Here is a 23,250-nt window from a genome sequence, read left to right as displayed (position 1 = left end):
GGTGTACAAGCTCTGAAATACCCTCACCCTCATCTCTGTTGATCATTGTGAATTTAAACTGCCCCTGTAAACTTCCCCCTTACTTCATTAAAACAACAACACATATGACACAAAATATGAGAAACCTGTATATTCATATCATTTTTATTGATCATACAGTTAATACCTATACACCTCATCCCAACCCCCTACCCTCCACAAGCACACTATACACACATACACAGTGACAAACACCTCCCATGGTACTCTCTTTCCCTTCTAGTCATTTTTAAATTCTTAGAGCTTCATTCATATACTTCAATACCTCATGAACATTTCTTATTTCATGTCATCTTCTATGATTTATCAATATCTCGTCACGGCCAGTGAGCGACTGGTCATGCATGTAGTGAAACTGCTTCATAACTCTTCTTCTTGCCGGTCTGTTCTTCTCGGCTTGAGTTGATACTGTGGATTTGTCCAATAGCACCTAGCATTGATATAAAGACAAAAGCTGTCTTTATAGTGTCAGTTAATAACAGCGACAACATTACAGTTTGTAAAGTGTTTTTATTGTTCTATTGAAATGTGTACATTTTTATAAGGGAAAACAATTACAATGTAACTGATCATTTAAACGGTTGAAGTTCTATATTTCAGTTATTTGATCACTTCAGTTTTTGAATATAACGGTCCTGTCCTGGACAGATACACAAGACCTTAAGTTATTTTCTCCAGCCCTAGTCCATTTGTATGCATGCAAAAAAAATTACCTAGTATCTTCTACACATTAGTATATAATATCAAAAGCAAAAGGAACAGTCTTTCTCATCGTTAGAAATGCAATGACCATTAAGAACGGCAAAGTTAGAGATCAAGCACTACGCCTTTGATACACAGTTTATCTAGTTACAAGGCCTTGAAAAAATCAAAGCCAAAACTCTTCAACACCTCTTTCAAAAAGTCTGATTATTGAACAGAGAAATGTAGTCACGTGTCATTGTTAAATGATTGAGATTCTGCTGGAATTGGTTTTTAGTGAGTACTTTGTTGGTGTAGTCTTTGGATCTGTTTTTAGGACTTTTGGCTTCTTAGCTCTAAGCATTGAGTCTCAACCCGTGCCATCTTCTCTCTATCCTTCAGTCAAACCACTTTGGATTCATGTCCTTCTTTACTTACAATAAGAAGAAGCCACAAGATTATAAAGTTTCCAGAGTTTATCAAGTGACAACTGGCTTCATCGATTCAGTTATATCCTTTGCCAAATAACTAGGCCAGTCATTTTGTGTGTAAACCTCATTTTTTTAATTTAATTGAAGCTCATAAGTACATTTTGTAACATTAGAAAATAACAAAGTGCACTAAAAACATAATGTAAGTTTGAAGGTGTAAAATTAGAAGAAATATTATTTTAATCTCCAGAATGCCAGCCTCACACCCTTTTGTTAGATTCATGACAGATTCATGTTGGAAGTAAGCAACCATCTTTCCTTTCCTAGCTGGGTTGAGAGCATCGTCATTTTACTGCTTTTTATTTTTTTGCTATAAGTCACCATATTTAAATGGAATGCAGATATGACTTTCTATTTACCCTAAATAGGAACATTATTTACACAAGTAAACATAATGTTGTATTTTAGTAGTAATCAAACTAATATTTTGCACCATAAACTACTTAGATAAATGTTCACTATGGGATTCATGTAAAAGAGAAGTGACTTAATTTCATGGTAGACTTACAATCAGACTTGTTTTTGCGAGCGTTTCACTGGCCGATGTTGACCACTAGAAAGAATTTAGACGTAAGGCTTTTGCATTAGCTTCACTGTTTAAAAACTAAAAGGCTACTCGATGTTTATAACGAGTCTGAACTCCTCAGACTCTTTATAAATTAATGTGCATTTTTCATAAATGTATTTTTTTTTTTTTTTTTTTAAATCTACCAAATTCAGTATGGAAAATTGTGCAAAAAAAAGCAGAATGTTTGTTTTTATGGCACTTCTTTATTTCTATGGAAGCAGAATAACACCCCTTTTATTGTGCTCAAATACTCATAAATTAAGCTTCATTGACATTTAACTCAAATTAGTGAATTTCTGTCGTTTTGGCCCCACTATGATAAAGTAAGATAATACTATCAAGACTCCCGTTGATACATGACCTGACTTTCTGTCCAAACTTGTCACGTTCTGTGTCCCTCTTCTCTAATGAACAAACCAAATAAGTCTAGTCAGTCACATCAGAGTACACTAAAATGACTATGAGAATAACCTTAGCCTCCCCTACAGTATATTTTAAATATTTGATGGATGGCTATGTTACATTGGCCTGGTAATACACGCCTTTGATTATGAGCTTGATGGCCTACAGATGATAAAATGAGAACTGGCATTAACAGAGGAGAGGCTTGCTTCCACACAATCACCATGCTATCATCATTAAAATATAATATATAACTGTGAACCTGACCTCTGTATTAAAACACATCAAGGCTGCCATTTTCACCACCAGTTAGCAGAACATTTTGTCGATTAGATGCAAGTGATGTTGCAGAGCTAAAGTGGGATGTTTCTCTGATATTTAAACAATACAACTGAAAACAAACATGAAAAGCGGTTGTCAATAGCTTTGGAGATGGTCATGCATTTAGCTTATCCTCACACTTAATACTATAACAGCTTATCTCTGTTTGCTTGAAAAATCTCATGTTCTTATTCTTATCCTAAACAATGCCCAAAAAAAGTGCAGATGCCATCTTGTTGTTACAAATTTTTTGGCACAATGATTATATAGCACCACTAAAGTTTTGTGAAACAGTCGGTGTGGAGAGAAATCCTGTAGGATAGAATCATATTCACACAAACACAAGAGCCACACTGGCATCTTAGCACCAGCTGGAGAAATAAGATTATCCTATCAGCAGTGTACAGAGGTTCTAGCCCATCCATGCTGCCAGTCCACAACGCGAGAGAGAGAGAGAGAGAGAGAGAGAGAGAGAGAGAACACCACTGGGTGATGAAGCAAATCTATTCTAGGGTTTCTTAAATCTTTCCCATTGTCTCACTAATTGTTGTGAAATGTTGTGAAAAGCTATGGCTTGTCATTTGGTTACTTGATTTCTTTTGTCACCTCAGATTCTTTAGTTTTATCTTCTGATCGTCCCATCTTTTAAAAAAAATGTTCACTTTTCTCTGTGTTGGCATACATATTTTATGGTTTGTTTAAACGTACTTACAACATAGGTGGGGTTTATACATATAGGCCAGTACGATAAGAGCCACACATAACCACCAATTACACACATTGTGTGAAAAACTAGTACACAACCCTTTAATGATTAATCAGTCTGGATTGTCCTGCTGTCATTACTAAATGATCTATAGTGCTCCAGAAACAACTAAAACAAATGTTTACAGCTGAGTTGTATCTCAGGTCTGATTATCTGGTGGGAATGATCCTTTTTTTTTTTTTTTTTTTTTTTTTTTTTCACTTTTAAACAATTATTCATTGAATATAAGAGAAAACAAAACATTTGCGCTCCAAAAAAAGATCACAACCACAACTGTAGAAGTTCTTCGTCTGCCACCTGTTACTTTGAAGCGCAGGTCTTAAGTTCATATAATTGAAACAATACACAAGTGCTCAAAAGACTCAGAGATCACATACTCTCACACACAGAAAGAAATTAGCAAAAGAACTCATATCAATGGTTTCCTTTTTGTTGCGCAAGCTCTAGTACCATTGGGCCTCTGGTGAAGCGAGGCTTTAGAGCGAAGTCTTTTCCACATGTAGTTCTGCTAATAAGCACCAGTAGAGTTACGCTGGTCCTGCACTCCCTCTGCCACTCCTAGCTCCTCAATCCCTCAGTGTCGCAGTCATTAGTTGGTGGCAGTCCAGTTCCCCTCGCAGCTCCAGCGGACCCGGCAACCTCAAGCCCGTCTTCTGGTCCACACACCAGCACTTTCCCCGCTGGCCGTCACGTGCAGGATGACACTGTGGGCATAAGATATATGCAGAAAATTCTAGTTATTATATTGTTGGTGTAAGGCAATACCCATTCTTTTGGGTAATGCAACATCAAGTTTTAAGACAGCCATCCTTAAAAATGTTTTAAATGTTTAATTACTGGTTTCAATCCAAAGATTTATGGCAGCAGTTCACTTTGTGTTGAATTAGAACCCCAAACACCCAAACACAGAAGACAGACCCATGAAACAGGCCAAGTCATAACAAGGGTCATGTATTGTCTGGTTAACAGTATCAATATTTTACAATACATTATAATAACAACCTTGGATTGGTTTCACCCACAGACGTGGAGTTGGGTCTGCTCTCTGTTGGACAGGCAAGTGCCAAACACCGGTGGTTAACTTGCACTAGCTTGGTAAATTATCTGCGTTTCCATGACAACAAGTGTAGTATTTAAGTAGCTTGCAGTGTAGGGTATAAGCAGTAAACATGCAAGCTAACCCTGCAGTGGGTGTGTGCTTATGGTGGGATGAGCCCAGGAGGAGGGGCCCAGGTTGAATGCTGTGTTTACAAGCTGCAACAAACATTACTACTTACCCCACCTTTAAAGTGTCACTCATTAACATAGCATCAACCTATCTGCTGTAACCCAACTGTTAGCTTCTTCTTAGGACTACAAAGCTTCATAACATTATTTATATCACAGTTTGAGTTTCATTGATTGCAGCTATAATCTCTTTCAATCACAGCTCTCATGTGTCTTCAGCAGTAGGTAGCTGTTTAAGAAAATGCCCCATAACACTAAACAGCAAACTGAATATTTGGCAACTAGCTGGTGTAGTTAGTGCAGCAATTGAAGAGACAGATGTTTCCCTCATGAACTGCTGGAGGGCAAAATATCTAAACAAGAGGTAACTCGAGACTGAAATTCAGCAGCACTTCTGCATTGGCTTCAATTTTAAAAGCAGGCGGCTATGTCAAACTCTTCATGCACTCTTTGCAATAGAGCAGGTTTTATACACAACAGAGTGGTAGGAAAAAGGTTACAGAGTAGTTTTATTGTCATGAAAGTGTAGTTAATGTTCTGTAGACGGGGCTACTCCTTTCCAAGATGCCATCCGATCCAGCTTTTAAAGCTTTTAAAGCTTTTTGAAACTGTTACAGTTTTTGGACTTCACTATATCCAAGATCCAAACAGCATTTGTGGCGGGCGCTTTTGTGTGTTTGTCCTTATCTAAACATGGAATTTTATTTCTTTTTTTCTTGACCTGGAATTTGCGTTTGAAGTTTCATTGTCTTTGTTCACCCATAGTGGCCTGAAATAACTGTGCACCACTTCTGTTTACACTCTCAAAGTGGACCAACCAACGCTTGATGACAGATGCGGGTTGTGATTCTTTTCCCTGAAATGTCAATTCAACACCCATTTCCATTCCTAAGCCTACTGCAAATGAAACGACGTTTATCAGTGGGCCTTTAGCTCTACATTGTGCTTAGTCAGTCAGCAAAAGATAAATACTTGACAGACATTTATTTACTTTAAGGTTGTTTTCATGTTATTACATAATATGATATTACGCTTCAGAGATTCCTTCTTTGAACCTGAAGGCTTCCTGTAAAACCAAACTTGTTGTGTGATTTTGTGCTTTTTGTCCAACGGTTTACTGTTTTGAAATAGCCTCCAACATCAGTTCAGAATCTCAGAGCACCCCAGCCATGAAATGATTCCCAGTTGCCCTTCATGACCTGTGTTTTACTTCCCGAAAGATTGTATCTCAGTGCACTTAAAGTTAAACAGTAAACAGTTCCCTCTGAATGTGAGCAGACAGGGAAACTTTAACCACGTTACACAACCAACACAGCTCTTGATGACTGGTGCTTTTCCTTTTATCACTGATTCTGTATCTGCTGCTTTGTATGCATACACAGCTCAGAGAGCAGTCTTATCTCTGTTTTTAGGTTCTCTCATTCTCTCACTCTTATCTTCATAGTTGCCCAACGTTGCAAAGTCAAACAAGTAACTGCATCCAAAAGCTAATTGCATCCATCACAGCAGTGTAGGGATTATTGTCCAACAGTTTAGGGGAAACCAGTTTACACACAGCGACTGTTAATTTTCTGAAGTAAATTACTTTTTAATGTGAGCTGGAAAAATCTTGGATTTTCCACGACAGTCTTTTGTGTTGATCTTGAACAAGTTAGACAGTATTTCATCGGCTGCAGGCATGTTTTGTGTCTTGGCCCACAGATGTATTTCCAAAGGAACTGCTTGGAATATAAAGACCGGCATTTTTATTTGTATTGGCTTAACATTTTAAGATTCACAGTTCGCAAGCACACGCAGCCAAATCGGGGTCTGCTCTGTCAGTAATCCAATAAGTGTGTTTGTGTATGTGCTTAAACTCACAGACCTGTTTAGCGTGGAAATCTCCATTCTTGTCACAGTTGGGTATGGGGATTGTGAAGAGATCGTCATGTGTGCGGCTGTTTGATGCCAGTCTGTCCAAAGCTCTCTGCAGCTCAGCACGACAGGGAGCCTTCAGGAGAACATCAGTTTGATATTTAAAAGCCACAATTAAATTAGTTTAATGTACTTATCATGTACTAACTTGTCCTAAAGTTAGGACTACGGATGAAAATGAAGCTATTGTGATCATTCTGGTACATTTACATACAGTAGATTAAAATACTGGGTCCTTCCATGTGGAAACAAACTGAATTTATTTTAGATTCAGACAGGAACAAAAAGAAAAGAGTATTGAGAATTATTTGTGATTCTATAGAATTGTAAAGGTTTACTCTTTATTTAAACTAACTAACTGAGTTTAGTTTATACACAGCATCCTGTCTAAAAATGTTTATTTTACAATAAAAAGTTAAGAGTCCAAAGTATGTGGTTCTCATTCATAAAAAATTATGACATACACGAGTATGTATGTTTTGCATGTGTGACATTACTGTGCCATAATGTAACACATTTCTCTGATTTTTATGGACTAAACTGTGGTAAAAGCAGGCTGTTCATGATCAACAGGGTTGTTGTGATCGTGATCCTGATCTTCCCACTAAAAAAAAGAGCTAATTGCATGTTGATGTCAATGTGCACCTGTACTTCATTTAAAGGCAATTAAATGTTACGGTCTGTAAATAACTAATTTGTACAATTTATTACGGGACTGTTACGCTCCTGGCTTTGGAACCATAAAGCCTTAATATAAAACACCTGCTGGGGTGGAGGAATGAGCTCCAGAGAGGGAATGCTTTGGGTTTGTTCTTTTCTGTAAAAACTGATTAAGATGTCAAAAGATTGTTTCTCTTACCAGCGCTGCCTTGGTCTCCTCCCTGGCAGTGTTGCTTCTCTGATTTGTGGATTTTGGAGGGTGGCGTGCAAGGGTCTTCTGTATGCAGCGCTTGTCCTGTGGACTGCACCGGATATTGCTGTTGTTCGGATGCTCTGGGATGATCTCATCCTGCCTTTCCATCGCTATGGAGAAGGAAGGAAATACGCTTTAGTTCCTTAAACTCAACAATAAGATGAAAAATGCACTAAGGCAGCTCAATAAAAGTCAAAGACTCAAATGATCAGCTGAGGACACCCAAAATATTTCACATTTTGCTGGTTGCTGTTTTCTACCTGCACCATTGTATGCAGAGTAAGTCATGAGCAATAGATTGTAGTGTTTGCAAATTGTCTCCGTCTGTGTTAATCATTCAAAAGAGTTGATAGGAGAAAATTATCTACCTCTCTAAAACAAACAAAGCAATCCAGAAAACACTGAGAAAAGCTGTCATGGAGGTGGGAGATGAGCTGCCACCAACTTTAGCTCACAAGAAAAGTAAATGACAAAAATCCAGCATCTAGTTAAATTGTAGTTCAATACTGTGGTGATATTTTTTTTGATTAACAAGCAGAAAACATCCGACTTGTTCGAGCTTGTTGTGGCGCTGAGCAGAAAAAGAAAACAATTTATTGTAGTTTTGTATGAACCAGTCAAATCTGATTCCAGTGACAAAAAAAGAGTCAGTTAAAGCCCTACTATTCACTTTCTAATAGTGCTATAAACCTTTTGTCAGAAATAAGTCAAGTCTGTTGTATGATTTTTGGTTTTTTAACATCACATTTGAACAAAATTGAAGATGCATTTTTGTATTCTGTATACATGATTTGCCCCGGTGTCAGTTATAGAGCAGCGACTGGTCTTTCTCTTCTTCTTGTCCTTCTACATACCATCCCATTCAGCTGAACGTGGTGAGATGTAGGCTAAAAATGAGGCCAGGTTAACCTCAAGGACATAGTGCTGGGTTTGCGCTCATGGGGGTAATCAGTACCTCAGCTCTCACCCTGGTACTTTTCAACTGCTGCTGCACCACCTCAGTCTTGCCACCAGCTCGAAGGCTTTTTTAAACCATATACCACCCCGGTTCTGCTACCCTCTGTACATTGTGGTCTGTGCCACATTCACCTTTACATCCCTATAATCCTGCTGTTTTGTTGCCCTGCAGGCAGCCAGCTGCTTCCTCAGGAAATGCTCCCCTCCCTCTTCATCCGCCACCCCTCCACAACAACTACGCTCTGTACCAGATGGAGGTTGTTAGAGGGTATTTGCACTGTCACAAATGGGCACAACTGGATGTGTGTGTGTGTGTGTGTGTGTGTGTGTGTGTGTGTGTGTGTGTGTGTGTGTGTGTGTGTGTGTGTGTGTGTGTGTGTGTGTACATGGGTGTGTGTGTGTACATGGGTGTGTGTGTCTTTTGTGTTGATTGATGCTGGGGGGCACAAGATGGGCGAAATGGGGGGATAAAAGGTTGTGTGTGTGTCTCTCTCTTTGTGCGCCTGCATGTTGCTTTTCACCTGTGGCTTGTAAGACTTGGCAGCACGTTCTGCTTTCTGCTCATAACCCATGGCATTTTACAGATTGGCACTGGAATCAAAGCACCATAAACTTGAGGTTTTTAGCTTTGCTCTGATCATTGAACCAGGACGTAGCTCTGTTTTATATCTAAGGTAACTGCCAGGCATCCAGTTAATTGTTGTTGGCAAAGAGACAATGAAGGTGGGTCAGTAGCCTCCTTTATCTTGTTCAGTCTGCGGTCTGCAACAGATGAAGGCATTTAGCCTTTTCTTTGCTGATCTTTTTTCCAGCTGGTCCTCCTGTTTTTTTTGCCATTTTCTCATGGTGACTACAGTGTGTTGTTACCTCAGTGGCGGGACTTGGAAGGTTCATCTTCATAGACAGTTATCTTGCTTTGCTTGGCTTGTCTGGGGGAAGTGTCTCTCGTCTGTTTGTATTTTTAGTCTCGATGCTGTTGAGCCTTGCTCATCAGCACTTTCTTCCACAAGAGCCAACTGGCTTTCAGCTGTTTCCTTTTGTTCCAAGTTGTTCTTTCTCCCATTGTTGCCAGTTCACACTTTTTCTATTCCACACTCTTTCATAGGGTGAGCCAAAGTGATCTAAAGTGGGTCAGAGGTGGCATGTCCTGTTTGCTACCACTGCTGTTTTTCCATAGAGGAAGTTGCCACTTCTCTGTGTGGTTTCATGTGATTTGGATCAGCAGCTCTTGGCTTTTGAAATATAAATTCCTTAAGTACATTATCAGCCCTGGAGCTGATATGATGCAGTTCATTGACAGTCACAGGTGCAGAGCAAAGATAAATAGGCCTGAGTAAACATATAATCATGCAAAGAATCAGAAAGAGTCTGAACTTTCGGGATATTGTGTAAGCACAAACGAAGCAAATAAGATCCTTAAGACATAACAAAATATCACTTCTAAGGCTGAAAGTTCTAATTATTTTTATTTCTATTTAAGTGTTGTTAAAGGCTTTATATGTGATTTTTTGATCCAGCAGATGTCGCCCTTGAGCACCAGCATGAAGCCAAAACAACTTGCGGTGCATTGTTGTGTTAGCATGCTAATGCTAGCGATCTTTATTATGCTCGTATCTTCACACTGCATGTAAATTTACCTGAAATGAGCGTGATCTAGAAACACAGTTAATCAGTGAGTACAGTATGTTATTCTTCTTTTCTCTAGTCCCTCAATTAAACAACTTTTATACGTGAGGGGAGGAGTCAGCCGGCCGTCCGGGCGATGTAAACAAACTGAAGATAGGACTCTGAAAACTCTGAAAACATCACAGACAGTGGGACTCGGGTGTTACACCCATTGTGGACAGTCATGACTCACAGAGTTATTTTCAGAGGATATACTTGATTTATATTACAATTAAGAGTGAAAAATCACAAATAAAGACTTTAACAGATTAATAAAGCTTTATTTGAATCCACAGAGCCAAAAAGGATGCCGTCAAACTTTAGTTCTCTTGTCAAACCAACAGCTGAAAACCCAAAGGCTTTTCATTTCATATCAATTTTTAAATAGTGAAAGCACCAAAGTATTAAATTTATGAATCTACAACCAGCATCTCTAACCGCTATGGGCCCTATTTTGACAGTCGAAACAAACGGTCTAAGGTGCATGGCATTTAGAGATTTAGGGCATGTCTGTCTATATTGGGCTCGTTAATCTGGATGCATAGTGAGGCGCAAAGAGGTCCCTTTAATTATACATACAGTAGGTTGGTTTTGGGCATAATGTGAATTAAACCAATCACAGTGTCAGCTCTCATGCCCTTTAAGAGCCATGTATGCTTGCAGGTACTTTGTGTTGTAATTTACACATTCTTCAGGCTATGGCCGGCTCATGTGATCGCTGTTCCTTCATCGTTCCCCTGAACACAGAACACAAAATATGAGTATTTGAATAGTATAACAAACTGTATTAAATATGTTGATGGTGGATTAAAGTTATTTGCTGACATATTCCCACAACATCAGAATAAAGGTCGGCTGTAAAAATATATTGCTGCTGCTGGATTAGTGATTCATTCTGTACCGCATGAGTAATGGACAATGGATGAAAGTCTGTATTAATATCTTTGGGCTCTATTGTCTGTGGCACTGGTAGTTACGTTTGAGCATTATAATACTGTTAATCTAGCTCTTTGCTTTGTGAGAGTGTATGTGCTGATATGTCTGTGTGTATTAGAGAGAGTGCATCAGACTAAGCACTCTGCTGTGTCTCTTTGGAGTTTGGTAATTCACTCCACCACCGGGGAACTACAGAGGAAAATAGTTTAGCTTGCGACTCAGGGCCCTGTTGTGAAGAGAGTACCAGGTGCCTTTCATTGGCGGAGTGTAGACCTGGATGAGGGAGTACAGGAAGTAATATAGTTCAGTAGCTGTTGTGTAAGCAAGTGACAGGGTTTTGAATTTGATGTGAGCCGCAACTGGGAACCAGTCGTAGGAAATCAACAGCAGAGTAACATGCGCTGTTTTAGGTTGTATGAGAACCAATCTGGATCATCAGAAGAGGCTTAAATGTGCATTCTGTGACGCCTGAGTTGTAGTATAGTCCATGAGTGATATAACAAGATCCTGTACAAGGAGTTGTGTTGCATTCTCTGACAGGGGTCTGCTCTTTCTGATGGCTAATGACAGCTTTTCTACATAAAATATTAATTACATTTTTGTTTACAATATTTAATGATTTTGACAAGTCTATGCTTTGCGTTTTGTTTATGTTTGTCCATACACTCAGAAGAACTTTAAAGTAGGGAGTGACATCAGTTGTCAAATTTCACTATTGTAGGCTTTAAACTGAGCTGAACCTCAAAGTCAAATATCCTCCTGAAACAAATAGACTGACAGTGTTCTTTCCTGAAGTTTATACTTCCAGTACTTCAGATCCTGGATCCAAGCCAAAAAGGGCCTCAACGTGAGGCATTTTTACAGAAACCTTGGATGCACTCTCTTAAAATAATGACCTCATTGATGTTGTTTTCCGGACAGGTCTGCCGAGCACAGATAGAGGCAATAGTTCTAACTCATTGACAATACATCAGCGTCCATCATCCCTACACTTGTAATCATCAGATAAAGGTACTAGTCCCTTCTACACAGCTCCAGAGTTAGGTTGGCAGCAATAAAGACGCAACATCTGGTAAGGTATGCAATGCTACCGTAGAAGTTTACTATGGTTTACACATGGTTTGTTGCAAAACTGTCACAAATCCGGTTCTGTTTAGAAAGAATGTTCAAAAAGGTTTGGGGAAAGCAGGAGGGGTTAAGTTTATTCACTTTTCTTTATAACATAAATAACATACGTTCTGAAACTTTAGAAGAAGTTCAAATGAACCATTGGTTTCAGATCTCCTGGATAAAGGTCATGGTTTGTTTGACCCTTCAATTTCTCTTTATAACACTGTCATGTGTATTTGAAGGAAAATGAAATCAAAGACCAGCTACCCAAATTACAGAAACAAAGGTTATAACATAATAAAAAGTGGAGTAATGGTGTAATCAGTTGCTGACATTTTAAGTATAACTTTATTAATCTTATTTATTTTATTAGACAGTTTAGTGGACTTCAAAGCACAGAGGGATCAAATCCATAACTGAGGACTCAGCCGCACTTATTTCTGTTCAGTCGTGTTGTTCATTTAGGTTTTATAAACTTTGGAATGACAAAGTATAAATCCATCAAACCTGCCAAGAGTGGCGTCAAATCTTTGCAATGTTGCTGTTCCCCTTGACAGAAAAGATTATTCTACAACGATAGAGATTCATCTCATGAAAAATTAGTAATCTTTGGGGAGGCTACTTCTCCGAAAAAGCATTGGCAACACTTGGATATTTTTTTTGTTTTATTTCTGGCAGTGAGCTCATGAAGTCTACAAAGCTGACAGAACATCAGAACATCAGAGCTTTCCAGGCAGCAGATTTCTATGAATCAGTTAATCATTAGAACTGATGCCTCGTTGTTTTGTAAGAACATTTCAAATTACACTACAAGTCACAAAAACACAAAAAAGGATAATTAAGAGATAACTTGTGAGTTAAGGGACCCCTGCTGCACTGCTTCATACTTATAGAAGTTAAAGGCTTTATATGTGATTTTTCACACTTAAATATAATATAAATCAAGTATATCCTCTGAAAATAACTCTGTGAGTCATGACTGTCTACAATGGGTGTAACACCCGAGTCCCACTGTCTGTGATGTTTTCAGAGTTTTCAGAGTCCTATCTTCACTTTGTTTACATCGCCCGGACGGCCGGCTGACTCCTCCCCTCATGTATAAAAGTTGTTTAATTGCGGGACTAGAGAAAAGAAGAATAACATACTGTACTCACTGCTTAAATGTGTTTCTAGATCACGCTCATTTCAGGTAAATTTACATGCAGTGTGAAGATACGAGCATAATAAAGATCGCTAGCATTAGCATGCTAACACAACAATGCAGCGCAAGTTGTTTTGGTTTCATGCTGGTGCTCAAGGGCGACATCTACTGGATCAAAAAAATCACATATAAAGCCTTTAAAATAGACATCCAACATGTTTTTGAGTTTGTAGGAGCAGCAAGAGCCTACTTTCTCAACTTTTTAATTATTATTCATGCTTTAAGCAGAAGAAAAAAAAAAAGCTCCCTTAATTTGCCAAGTAGATATACTTAAGAGGGTATGTTAAACATTTCCACGGTGGGACTAATTCTCTTCAGTCAGAATGTTCTTTGAAACATTAGCCATTTACTCTACCCTACAAAGCTTCACTGGGAACACAGTGTTTTTCTTTGTAGACAATTATGATTGATTTGTTTTGCTCTTAAGATTCAAAGATATTTTAAAACAAATGGCATAACGCAACAAGTAATACTTTAGTCCTTCTCATTTCATTGTGTTACTGTTGCTGCTTTAATGAAATACCAGTATATTAAAGGCTATGTCATATTCAAACATGCAGAATTCACCTTCTTCATTCTTACCATAGACTATAAATGAAGTGGAATACTTCACTCCAAAGAACCCAATTGTTCTATGTATCATCATTCTTAGCCTTGTGTTTTTTCACTGGGAGTGGCCACATTTGGACAAGAGACTGATTCATTCATTACTGCGTCTCTATCCTGGTTGACAGGTGGCAAAGTATTCCTTGCTTTATCGTGTATTTTGTCAATTATAGGTCTTGCAAAGTCTCAAATTTGTGTTAAAGTAGTCTCAAATTTAGTTCATGAAGGTTTTGATTTTCCTCTGGCCTTTCTTGCACAGAAATAAATAAATACTGTAACATCATCAATAACGTTCAGATACTACAATTATAAAGTGTTACATGTCCCTGTATTGCATTATGGCCATGACAGTGGCGTGTGCACAAGCACCGGCCAGGCTACAAAACTAAACATCCTACTGCTCTCAAGCTAACGTTAGCTCCTTGCCTCACAATGAAGACCTTTTTGGTTTCGTCTAAACCGTCGTGAGCGGTGCCTGTGGGGAGTTAGCTTTATGTTTGTCTTGTTTCATTAAGTCGTGTTAACGCTGCGACTAAGCTAGCTAGCCAACTGGCTTGTGGACTGACATAATGGACAAGGTTTGAAGTTCATCTCAGCCGCCCTCCACAGAGAGTGAATTAGCAGCGTCGCAGGCAGTGATTCATGCATTTCATGCATTTGTTTCAGGTTAGTGAATATGCATGTGGCCAGGGTAATTACTGTGTTACTGTGTGTCCAAGTAATTACTGTTGGCTTGCTTGTGAAAACTGCGGTAAGCTCGCCCGGCTATATGTGTCCATAAAGTTTTTTTAGCACTAGCGTGAGAGCATTCACCAACTATTCTTTTTTCAGAGCTCCAACTTAGTTCAGCTGTCCTCCAGACAATCAATGTAGCAAGCCTCATCACCATGGTGACCAACAATATGGAGGAGACTATGTAGAGGCAGACCAGTCAGGCATGCTGTTATACGCGTAGAAAAAAGAATAACAAATAGAACAAAAAGCAAACAGGATCTTAACCCAATTTTATTCCTGAACATGATAAAAACAAAAAGGGAGAAGGAATTCATTTCACAGTAGGACTTCTATTTACAACCATTGTAGTCTCCTCCTGCTGGCCATTAGAAATAATGCAGGTTTAAGGCACTTGTACGGTGGCTGGGCGGTGTCAGGGGAATGCATTTACAAAAACACTTTGCAAACTCCACAACACGAATGCAAAAGAGTCACAACACAAATGCAAACAGGCCGCAACGGAAGTTGAAGCCCCTAGGATCTGTTAGGTGTTTCCGACAGACCGTTATTATAGACGGATAAATGAACGTGTTTCTGATTGTTTTCCAAGACGGACACGTCGAAAGAGTTGTGAAAGTAAGTGAAAGTTGTCTGATAGGTAACTTTAATTAGAAGTTACCTTTTTAAAATGATAAATGTTGTCCAATGTTCTTATATTTTCATATTATGTGACACAACTTCCGCTGCGGCTCCTTTGCATTCGTGTTGCGGAGTTTGCGAGGCGTTTTTGTGAATGCATTTGCCTGACACCTCCCAGCGACTCCCAGAGACTATGTCCAATTTTTATGCAGGTTTTTGAGTGGTATATTTAGGATTTTTGCTTTTTCTTTCTGTAAAACTAAGCAAAACTGATCCGAAACGTTGTCAGATAAAAAAGCAGATATCAAGAAGTTCAGTTTTATTTATTTAATTTGGACCCAAACACTGCAGTATGGTCTCTGTCACATCCTGTTAGTGTTTTATATATTTTTGATACATAAAAACAAAGTGATGAGGCTTGAAACTTTGCTGTTGTCTTTTATAGGAAAGATATGACACATGCTCGCGTACACACACACACACACACACACACACACACACACACACAATAGTGTAGTTCAGACACAGGACAATAATAAGGAAGGTTAGTGAAGCTGTTCCAGATGGATCATCATCAGGATAAACATTATCCTTTACTTTGACAAAAAGCTTTTGGATCCAAACATCCCAGTGCATGATTTAATTAAAACGTGCTTTGGAAACTTTAGAGGAGAACGAGGTTTTCCCACATTCACTGACTCCACTGAGATTTAGAGTTTGTTCCGTTTTCAAAAAAGCAATTCTACTTTTTATCTCGGTGGAATTATGTTCAAAGAAGTCGGAATTTTTGAACATTGGCTCATACAGAGTTGAACCAAAGGTATAAAAGGCATTTCAGCTCCATGTTCTGGACTCAATAACTGATTGTTTAGTAGATTTATTAACTTGATGATCTGTGAGTAAACGCTGTCATATGAGTTTGGGTAATCTCAGCCATCCATCACATGTTGATGCTCTGGTACTACTACTGAATAGATCTATGAATAGAGGGAAACCTGCAGCTGCAGTGAATTAGGTCAAACTATTTTAGTTACACCATTGACATGATTTTGACTGGAGGTTCTTGTGTTAATAGATGTAAAGAACAAGGGTTTGGAGTTGAAGTGCAAGTAGAGGAATTAATCATTTCTAGCAGCCAATGATGTATCATAAACAATATAATACTTGATATGAAAGAAATTAATAAGCAGAGATGATAACTGCTCAGAAAACACATCTTTAAATACATATTCATACTTCACCATGCTTTTGTGAAGCAGATTTTTACAGTTTAAATTAATAGCTGCACAAAACACATCTCAGCGCTTGAGTTTTCCCCCATTTCTCCTCAGATTAGGACTTTTTCAAAGCCAGGAGGACACTGTGGGACAGTTTATGTTTTATCTCTGAGCTCAAACAGTAGAGGGGGGTCCCTGTCCAATGGAGAACAACAATTAGCTAATCACATTTACTCCTGCACAAAAGCCCCAGCTGTATAAATGTGCTGCACGACCCAAAGAAAGCAAATACACAACATTAAGGGGACATCTGCGGAAAGAGGGTTTTGGAAAATCCTCTTTTGGCACCCTGTAAATACATCCACATCTCTCAGTTCCCTGAACGTGCTGCAGAGTCCTCGCTCACAGGAGAATCTAGGTTAGCATGCTGCTTTCATAAAGACCTGTGTGCGTCAGTAAATTGGAAAGAGTCTGGCTCCAGGGACAGCTTCATTCATGCAGCTTCTTCAGGGCCTGTAGGTGGAAGACTTTACATATCTGACATCTGTATCAGTTTGTACATAATATCTGTTTCACCGTTAGAGGGGAAACATTTGAATATGACATCCAGCCAGGCCCGGCAGGAATGATAGAGCGGATGCCAATACATCTATCATGGTTTATTCTGAGTATTAGGATAGAGAGAATTTCTGAGAATTGGATATTAACATGCATGAAAGCTGTCTCAGACCTTGACACAAGATGCCAAGCAGTGCTTGTTGTTGCTATGGAAATTTGGTTCAGGAATAGCATGAAGGTTGATACATTTTTGAAATACAGCAAAAAAAAAATGGACTGATATCTCATAAGTACTTCTAACCTGATTTAATGCATTACTTTAACTTATCTCTGAAAGCGTTATGAGGCAGCACACGTCTTTGCATATTGCAGATGCAGAACTGTAACTACGAGCCTGACACCCTAAATCCCCTTCATTGGGCTGACGAGATCTGCCTCCATCCCAGGATCTTTTTCATTATGAATTCTCTGGGTTTTTTAAAAAACCCTCTTCTATTTTTATCTAGTATGTTCACTGTTGCTAGGAGTGGGGCAGTGTCAGACATGTATTCAGGAGAAGCACCCCCTTGTTTAATAATGCATAAGTACGTTGCATGCGCCACAAAGGAAATCTCCTGCCTGTGATTGGAGTTGCTCTTTGCCCCCCCCCCACCCCCCCACCCACCCCCTTCCTCACCACCCCCCGAGCCTTTCTGATTGTCTCTCTGCTGCCATTTGTTTACACTGAACATTCTTATACAGCAGATCTGAGTTGCTGCCCAGAAGAATTGATTTACAGTGAGATTTATTGGGCAGAGCTTTCCTGCTTTGTTATGACAGACTCCGGGGGGTGAGAAGGAGTGTGGAGTCAAACAAAACTCGGCGCTCACATTACAGAAGACCGAAAAACAAAACTTATGAACTTTCCAAATTGTTCCATCCACTGCGGCCCCGCCCTGGAGAAAAAAGAAAGAAACCAAGACTGCCCCTCCAGTGCACTATAACCTTATTCTTGGACAGCTGATCAGACGAGGCAGGATCGAAGAGCAGAAATAATGTCTCCTCCGTTTCAGTCTTGCTCTAAACAGCTTCATTCTCTTCTATTTAGATTTCTATTTAGTCATGCTATGCTGCCGCTCTAACCTATGCTGGCCTCACACACGGAGCAGAAGGCTCTCATTTCAGCTCTGGCAAAATGAGTGTCGATGAGCTCATCCTCGTGAAGGAGCTGGACACGGTGGGCGATGCGCTCTAAGGCTTATTAGAGCTGGGAGGGGGCAGTGCACCCAGGGCCAGGGGAAACAGATGCTGCATGAAGATGAGCATCCAGGGAGTTTTGTATTGGCTGAGCCGATCCAAATCTTTGGTGTTCTGGCGCTAGCAGATCTCCTCCTGTCATTACCATTTACTATCTGGAAGCATGGGCTCAGTGGAAGCGGTGGTGATCTAGTTAGTTGATTATCTGGAACAAATGAAAGAGCCACCTTGTCTGCAACGCATTCAAACAACATGGCATAATGGAAATCAACACCACTCCCTTTGAGGAGAACAGAGGAAGACAAACACAAGAAACATTTTCCTCAGTAGGAAGCAGTGGACTGGAACTGGATATGCATATAACACATCTAGAATTAGACATCCCACTGTGGGAAAGTGGAAACAGACTTTCTGCTTTGCAAAAGGAATTCGGCAACAAAAGAGCAAGACTAAAAAAGTGTGATAGAGACATTGACAGCAAAGAAGAGTTCTGCAGCAGCAGCAGGATGAGGAGGAGGAGGAGGAGGAGTGGGGGCGTCCATGACAGAGAATCAAGTGAATTACTGATTGCAGAAAGCTCTAATAGCCCCAGACTGGCCACACTCCATTACAGTCATTTCATACAGCAGCTTTTATTACCTCCTCCCATTACACATACAAACACAGACACACACGCACACACACACGCAGACTCTTAACATTCCCAGTACCACCACAATGCATCTCACAGCCTACACTGCACAACTACCTGCAGGATCTCAGCTAAAGATGGGAATCTTTACAACCAAGTGCACTATTCCTTCATAAAAAAAAAAAAAACATCATCGTCATACAGAGTGCACACACACAAATACTCACACGCCCACCCCAGCTATCACCACAGCGCTCTCCTCTCTCTGAAGCACTGCTTTGCATCTTACAGCAGGGCCCTTTTCTCACCGAGCAGCCCGCAAGACAGCAGGGGGACTGTGTGCACTCTCCCATCAGGCCATGCGTGAGGAGCTGGTGTGTGTGCATGCTCTGGTTCAGGGCTTAGCTGAGATTAGGGTAAACAAGCAGCACATTGTCACCCCTTGCCCCCCCCCCCCCCCCCCCCCCTCCAACTCTGACCCTGCCTCACTCAGGTAAGACCCAGGGGTTGCGGAGACAAAAAGTATTCTTGTCCACAAAGTGACAGGGATGTAGAGACTGCAAGTCCAGTTTAGAGTAGACCTGGTTAAGTGCTTTTTTGATATGAAAAAAAAAACACATCACATGTTTGCATAATGCTTAAAGGGGAAAAAAAGTGGTCAATGTAAAGAGGTCCAGACTCTCACTACTCTCACCTGAGTTCTCCTCCACCTCCCTCTCATCTGTGCACACCCCCTGGCCATGCATTAATGAGTGAAGTGGCCTCTCCACGCCACGCGGCGGGTAGCAGCGGAGGCCCGTTCCACACCGGGGAGAGTAGACGCCGCAGTGAGCGCCTTTGGGCAAGGCGCAGGTAGGACAGCAGCCGCAGCCGGGCTCCCGCACCGTCTCCTCGCAGCCCTCCAGCAGACGACACGCAGCCAACCTCTCATCAGAACACATCGGGCAGCGGATGGCCGTGTCCGACAAGCACAGCGCCACCAGTGACAGGGCGCCTAACGTCCACAGGCCCCAGTAGGACGGGGCAACTGCCACGCCACGTCCTCGAACCATGGCAGCACCCGGCACCTGCACGCAATCCTTTTGCCCTGGGTGTGTGATCCCCTCTGCTTCCCCTCTCCTCTGAGTGTGGTGCGGCTTATGATTTACTTTTTACTTCAAAAGCTCAATTAAGACCAACATAGGAGGCTACAGAGGGAAGCTCTGTCCAGGATGGTTTTTTGATATTTTCAGCTGGTTTCTGTTTCAACTGCAGGGGACACAATGCCTCTGCTGTATTTCCTCTCCGTTCCTCTGATTCAATTTCACAGAGCAGAAATTGGAGCTTGCTTTTGTTCTCGCCTGACGAGTGTAGTGGTCATAAGAGGTATTTTTTTGTAATGTTAGAAGGAGCACTTGCCGGCAGGATTATCCACCACTTTTGTTTAGGTGAGTCTTGGTGTCCCTTTGAGTCCAGAGGCTTGTCCGCCCTTTAAATGAAGCACAGAGAAAAGAATCTGGTCTACAAGTGTCCAAATGCAAAGTAGATAACCAATAGGAAGCGTTTTTTAAGTCAAAGCTGCAGTTTCCTCCTTTTCTGGTGTGCAGTGCAAAGGACTCGCTCCTGAGAAATGGCTCAACACGAGTAGCTCTCTTTGGACTTTATACTGGTCCATGGACACGCCTCTTTCTACAGTGAGAGAGGAGCTGAAAGGCACAGCGGAGAAAAGCCAGGCTAAAGCTCTCCCCCTCTGTCTCCCTCTGTAGCTCTCTCTAAGGTTTATATCCACTCTGCCTCTCTTGTCCTCTTTCAATCCTGAGTGCATGGAGAGATAAAGCAGCTGAATTACCCTCTCACTAGTTCACACACAGAATACACTTTGTTTCTCTCCCAACCATTTCTCTTATTATTTACTATAGTTGTACATGTATGACTTGTTGTGAGTTGATGAAACATTCCGCTTGATATCAAAAAACTAAGAAAAAAAAGGACACTTAAACTTTAATCCTCCCAACACAATCCTGTGTGCACCACTGGAGTGAAAAAAACAGCCCAACAACATCCTGCCTGCACCCTCTGTGTCTGTGTGTGATTTTGCATATTTGTGCGTCCAGTGGCCGGTCTGTCCCCTCAGATCTTATTCTTTTATTCACTCCTTAAGAGTGGCCAGCTATAAAAAGCAAACAGACCCCCACCCTTTCACACCCTGCCCCCAAAGGTCCCAAATATGCTCTCACCAGGCCATCACAAGGCTTTTGCATGTGTGTGTTTCATTGTACATGTGTGTGTTTCTGATCATGACAGAGTCTGTAAATCAGCATGTTACTTTGTTCTCGTTTTCCTGAGTGTGTGCAGTTATGCCCCACACCCAGCCTTTAAGGTTCTGAATCATGGCTTTTATTGGTCGATGTCTCTCTTTTTTTTTCTGTTTTCCTTCATTTTACCATGGAAACCCAGCATGTATTGTAATGCCTTTGTGTGTGTGCTTTCTTTCTGATTTTTTTTTTCCTCCAGTTGGTAACTGGTTGCCACAGGCGGGCCAGGAGCAGCAGACTAGCCTTACAAGGCCGTGCCCCACTCAGGTGGTGGTGGCTGCTGTGTGTGTGCTGTAAGTAATTGGCACCTCATCCAAATCTGCTTTGTAAGAAATATTTAGAAATGAGTCAAGATGATAATGGCATTGCAGTTACATAGAAACTTTCTGTAGTTCAAGTCAAATATTTGAATGGAAGCGTACCGGTAATTAAAAAAAGCTTTAGTACGATGACTGACTGACCCACAATGTTCTAAAACAGTGGGTGACCAGCTCACTGGTTCTGCTCATACGAGGGCCAGCAGCTTCATTATGTGTCATTTATGAGGTGTTTGACTCTGCTCTGTGTGTGTGTGTGTGTGTGTGTGTGTGTGTGTGTGTGTGTGTGTGTGTGTGTGTGTGTGTGTGTGTGTGTGTGTGTGTGTGTGTGTGTACTGTGAAGATTGGCAACAACCCCCCTCCCCTCTATACCATTGGGCTTTGTGTTTTTGTGTGTGTCTATAGTTGAACACACATTGAAATTCTTCATCAATAGGAAAAAAAAACAGTTTCAGGACATTTCTGTCGGTTTATGTCCCATTTTATTCCAAAGCAAAAAAGATACAGAGTCAAGACACGTGGGGAAGTTCCCAGTCAAGTAGGTGTTTTGAGTATGGCTAGTTTGACTCCCCCATACATGTTGCACGTTGTCTAACTGAATATATCACAACAACAGTTATTCCACGATGACACTTGAAAGGATTTTGTCTTAATGGTTTACCAACCATGGAGTATGAAAGTCAAATGGGGGTGGTGCTTTCTCCAGCACTCTTTAAACATGTACATGAATGATCTATTTCTACAACTGAATGGTTGCAACACTGGTTGTGTGTTGGGTTACAACATAATCAATCTTCTTTTTGTTTCAGCATCTGCTGAATATTAAATGGCTGGCAGTGATTAAGAAGGATTTACAGCCACTGAGGTCGACCAAGCAAAATCACAGCGTGCTGATAATAAGGCAAGAGGCTTCAGAGCAGATCTCTGCAGAGCACCTCAAGTTTGCTCGCCCAAAGGTTGCAGTTGTTTTTACTATTTGTTTTACTGGTCTAACGACTCCCAGTATGCTGCCAGACTCTATGTTATCTGTTACTTTAGTGCCTGTCATCAAGGACAAAGCTGGCAAATTACCGGCCTATTGCACTAACCAGTGTGGTATCTAAGGTCCCAGAGAGGATTCTTTTACATCGGTTATCTGAATTTACTGGTGCCATAGATAATCAATTTGGCTTTAAAGCTAAGCATGGTACTAAACTTTGTATTTATGCCTTGAAAGAAGCTGTTGAGGAAGGCAGGAAACAGTCATCTGTCCTTATATAATTTGTTAATATCTTAAAGCCTTTTATCCTGTTAACCATCACAAAGTTGTTTATGAATCTAAGTGAAAAAGGGGTGTCTGATTATATTGTAAGGATTTTGTCTTAATGGTTTACCAACCATGGAGTATGAAATTCAAATGGGGGTGGTGCTTTCTCCAGCACTCTTTAAACATGTACATGAATGATCTATTTCTACAACTGAATGGTTGCAACACTGGTTGTGTGTTGGGTAACAACATTATCAATCTTCTTTTTGTTTCAGCATCTGCTGAATATTAGCTCTGACTATGGGGTAACATATGACGTACAATACAATGCTTAAAAAGAGTGCTGTGTTGATGTGCAGGACAGAAAGGGAACGAGGATTTTTTGCCTGTCAGGGCAGGTGCTTAGTGTCAGTCGCAAACAAATAAATATGTAGGGCACTTCAGTACAGATCAAATGTCTGATGATGATGATGGTGTCATGTACAGACAGTGCCAAATATTATATACTCAAGCAGATATGTTGGCAAGAAAATTCTCTGTTAGAGGATTGTGCTCATGTTTAGAGAAATCTCTTTTAACTCATCGTTATACTGCCCCCCTG

At 40.5% G+C, this 23,250-nt stretch overlaps 1 protein-coding gene across 1 annotated transcript; it reads right to left on the bottom strand.

Moving 5' to 3' along the window:
* Window positions 1-529: 529 nt before the first annotated feature.
* On the bottom strand, window positions 530-20,420 carry LOC132981712 (insulin-like growth factor-binding protein 4). Its single transcript, XM_061047724.1, has 4 exons — window positions 19,487-20,420; window positions 7,269-7,432; window positions 6,360-6,485; window positions 530-3,972 (listed from the first exon to the last, which is right to left on the bottom strand). Exons 1-4 carry the CDS (start codon window positions 19,842-19,844, stop codon window positions 3,835-3,837), a joined length of 786 nt encoding a protein of 261 aa, XP_060903707.1. The 5' UTR covers window positions 19,845-20,420; the 3' UTR covers window positions 530-3,834.
* Window positions 20,421-23,250: the final 2,830 nt, after the last annotated feature.

This window comes from Labrus mixtus, chromosome 2, assembly GCF_963584025.1.
Source record: "Labrus mixtus chromosome 2, fLabMix1.1, whole genome shotgun sequence".
NCBI lineage: Eukaryota > Metazoa > Chordata > Actinopteri > Labriformes > Labridae > Labrus > Labrus mixtus.
The sequence above is the reverse complement of the archived record's forward strand: the minus strand, read 5'-3'. Positions and strand labels throughout refer to the sequence as shown.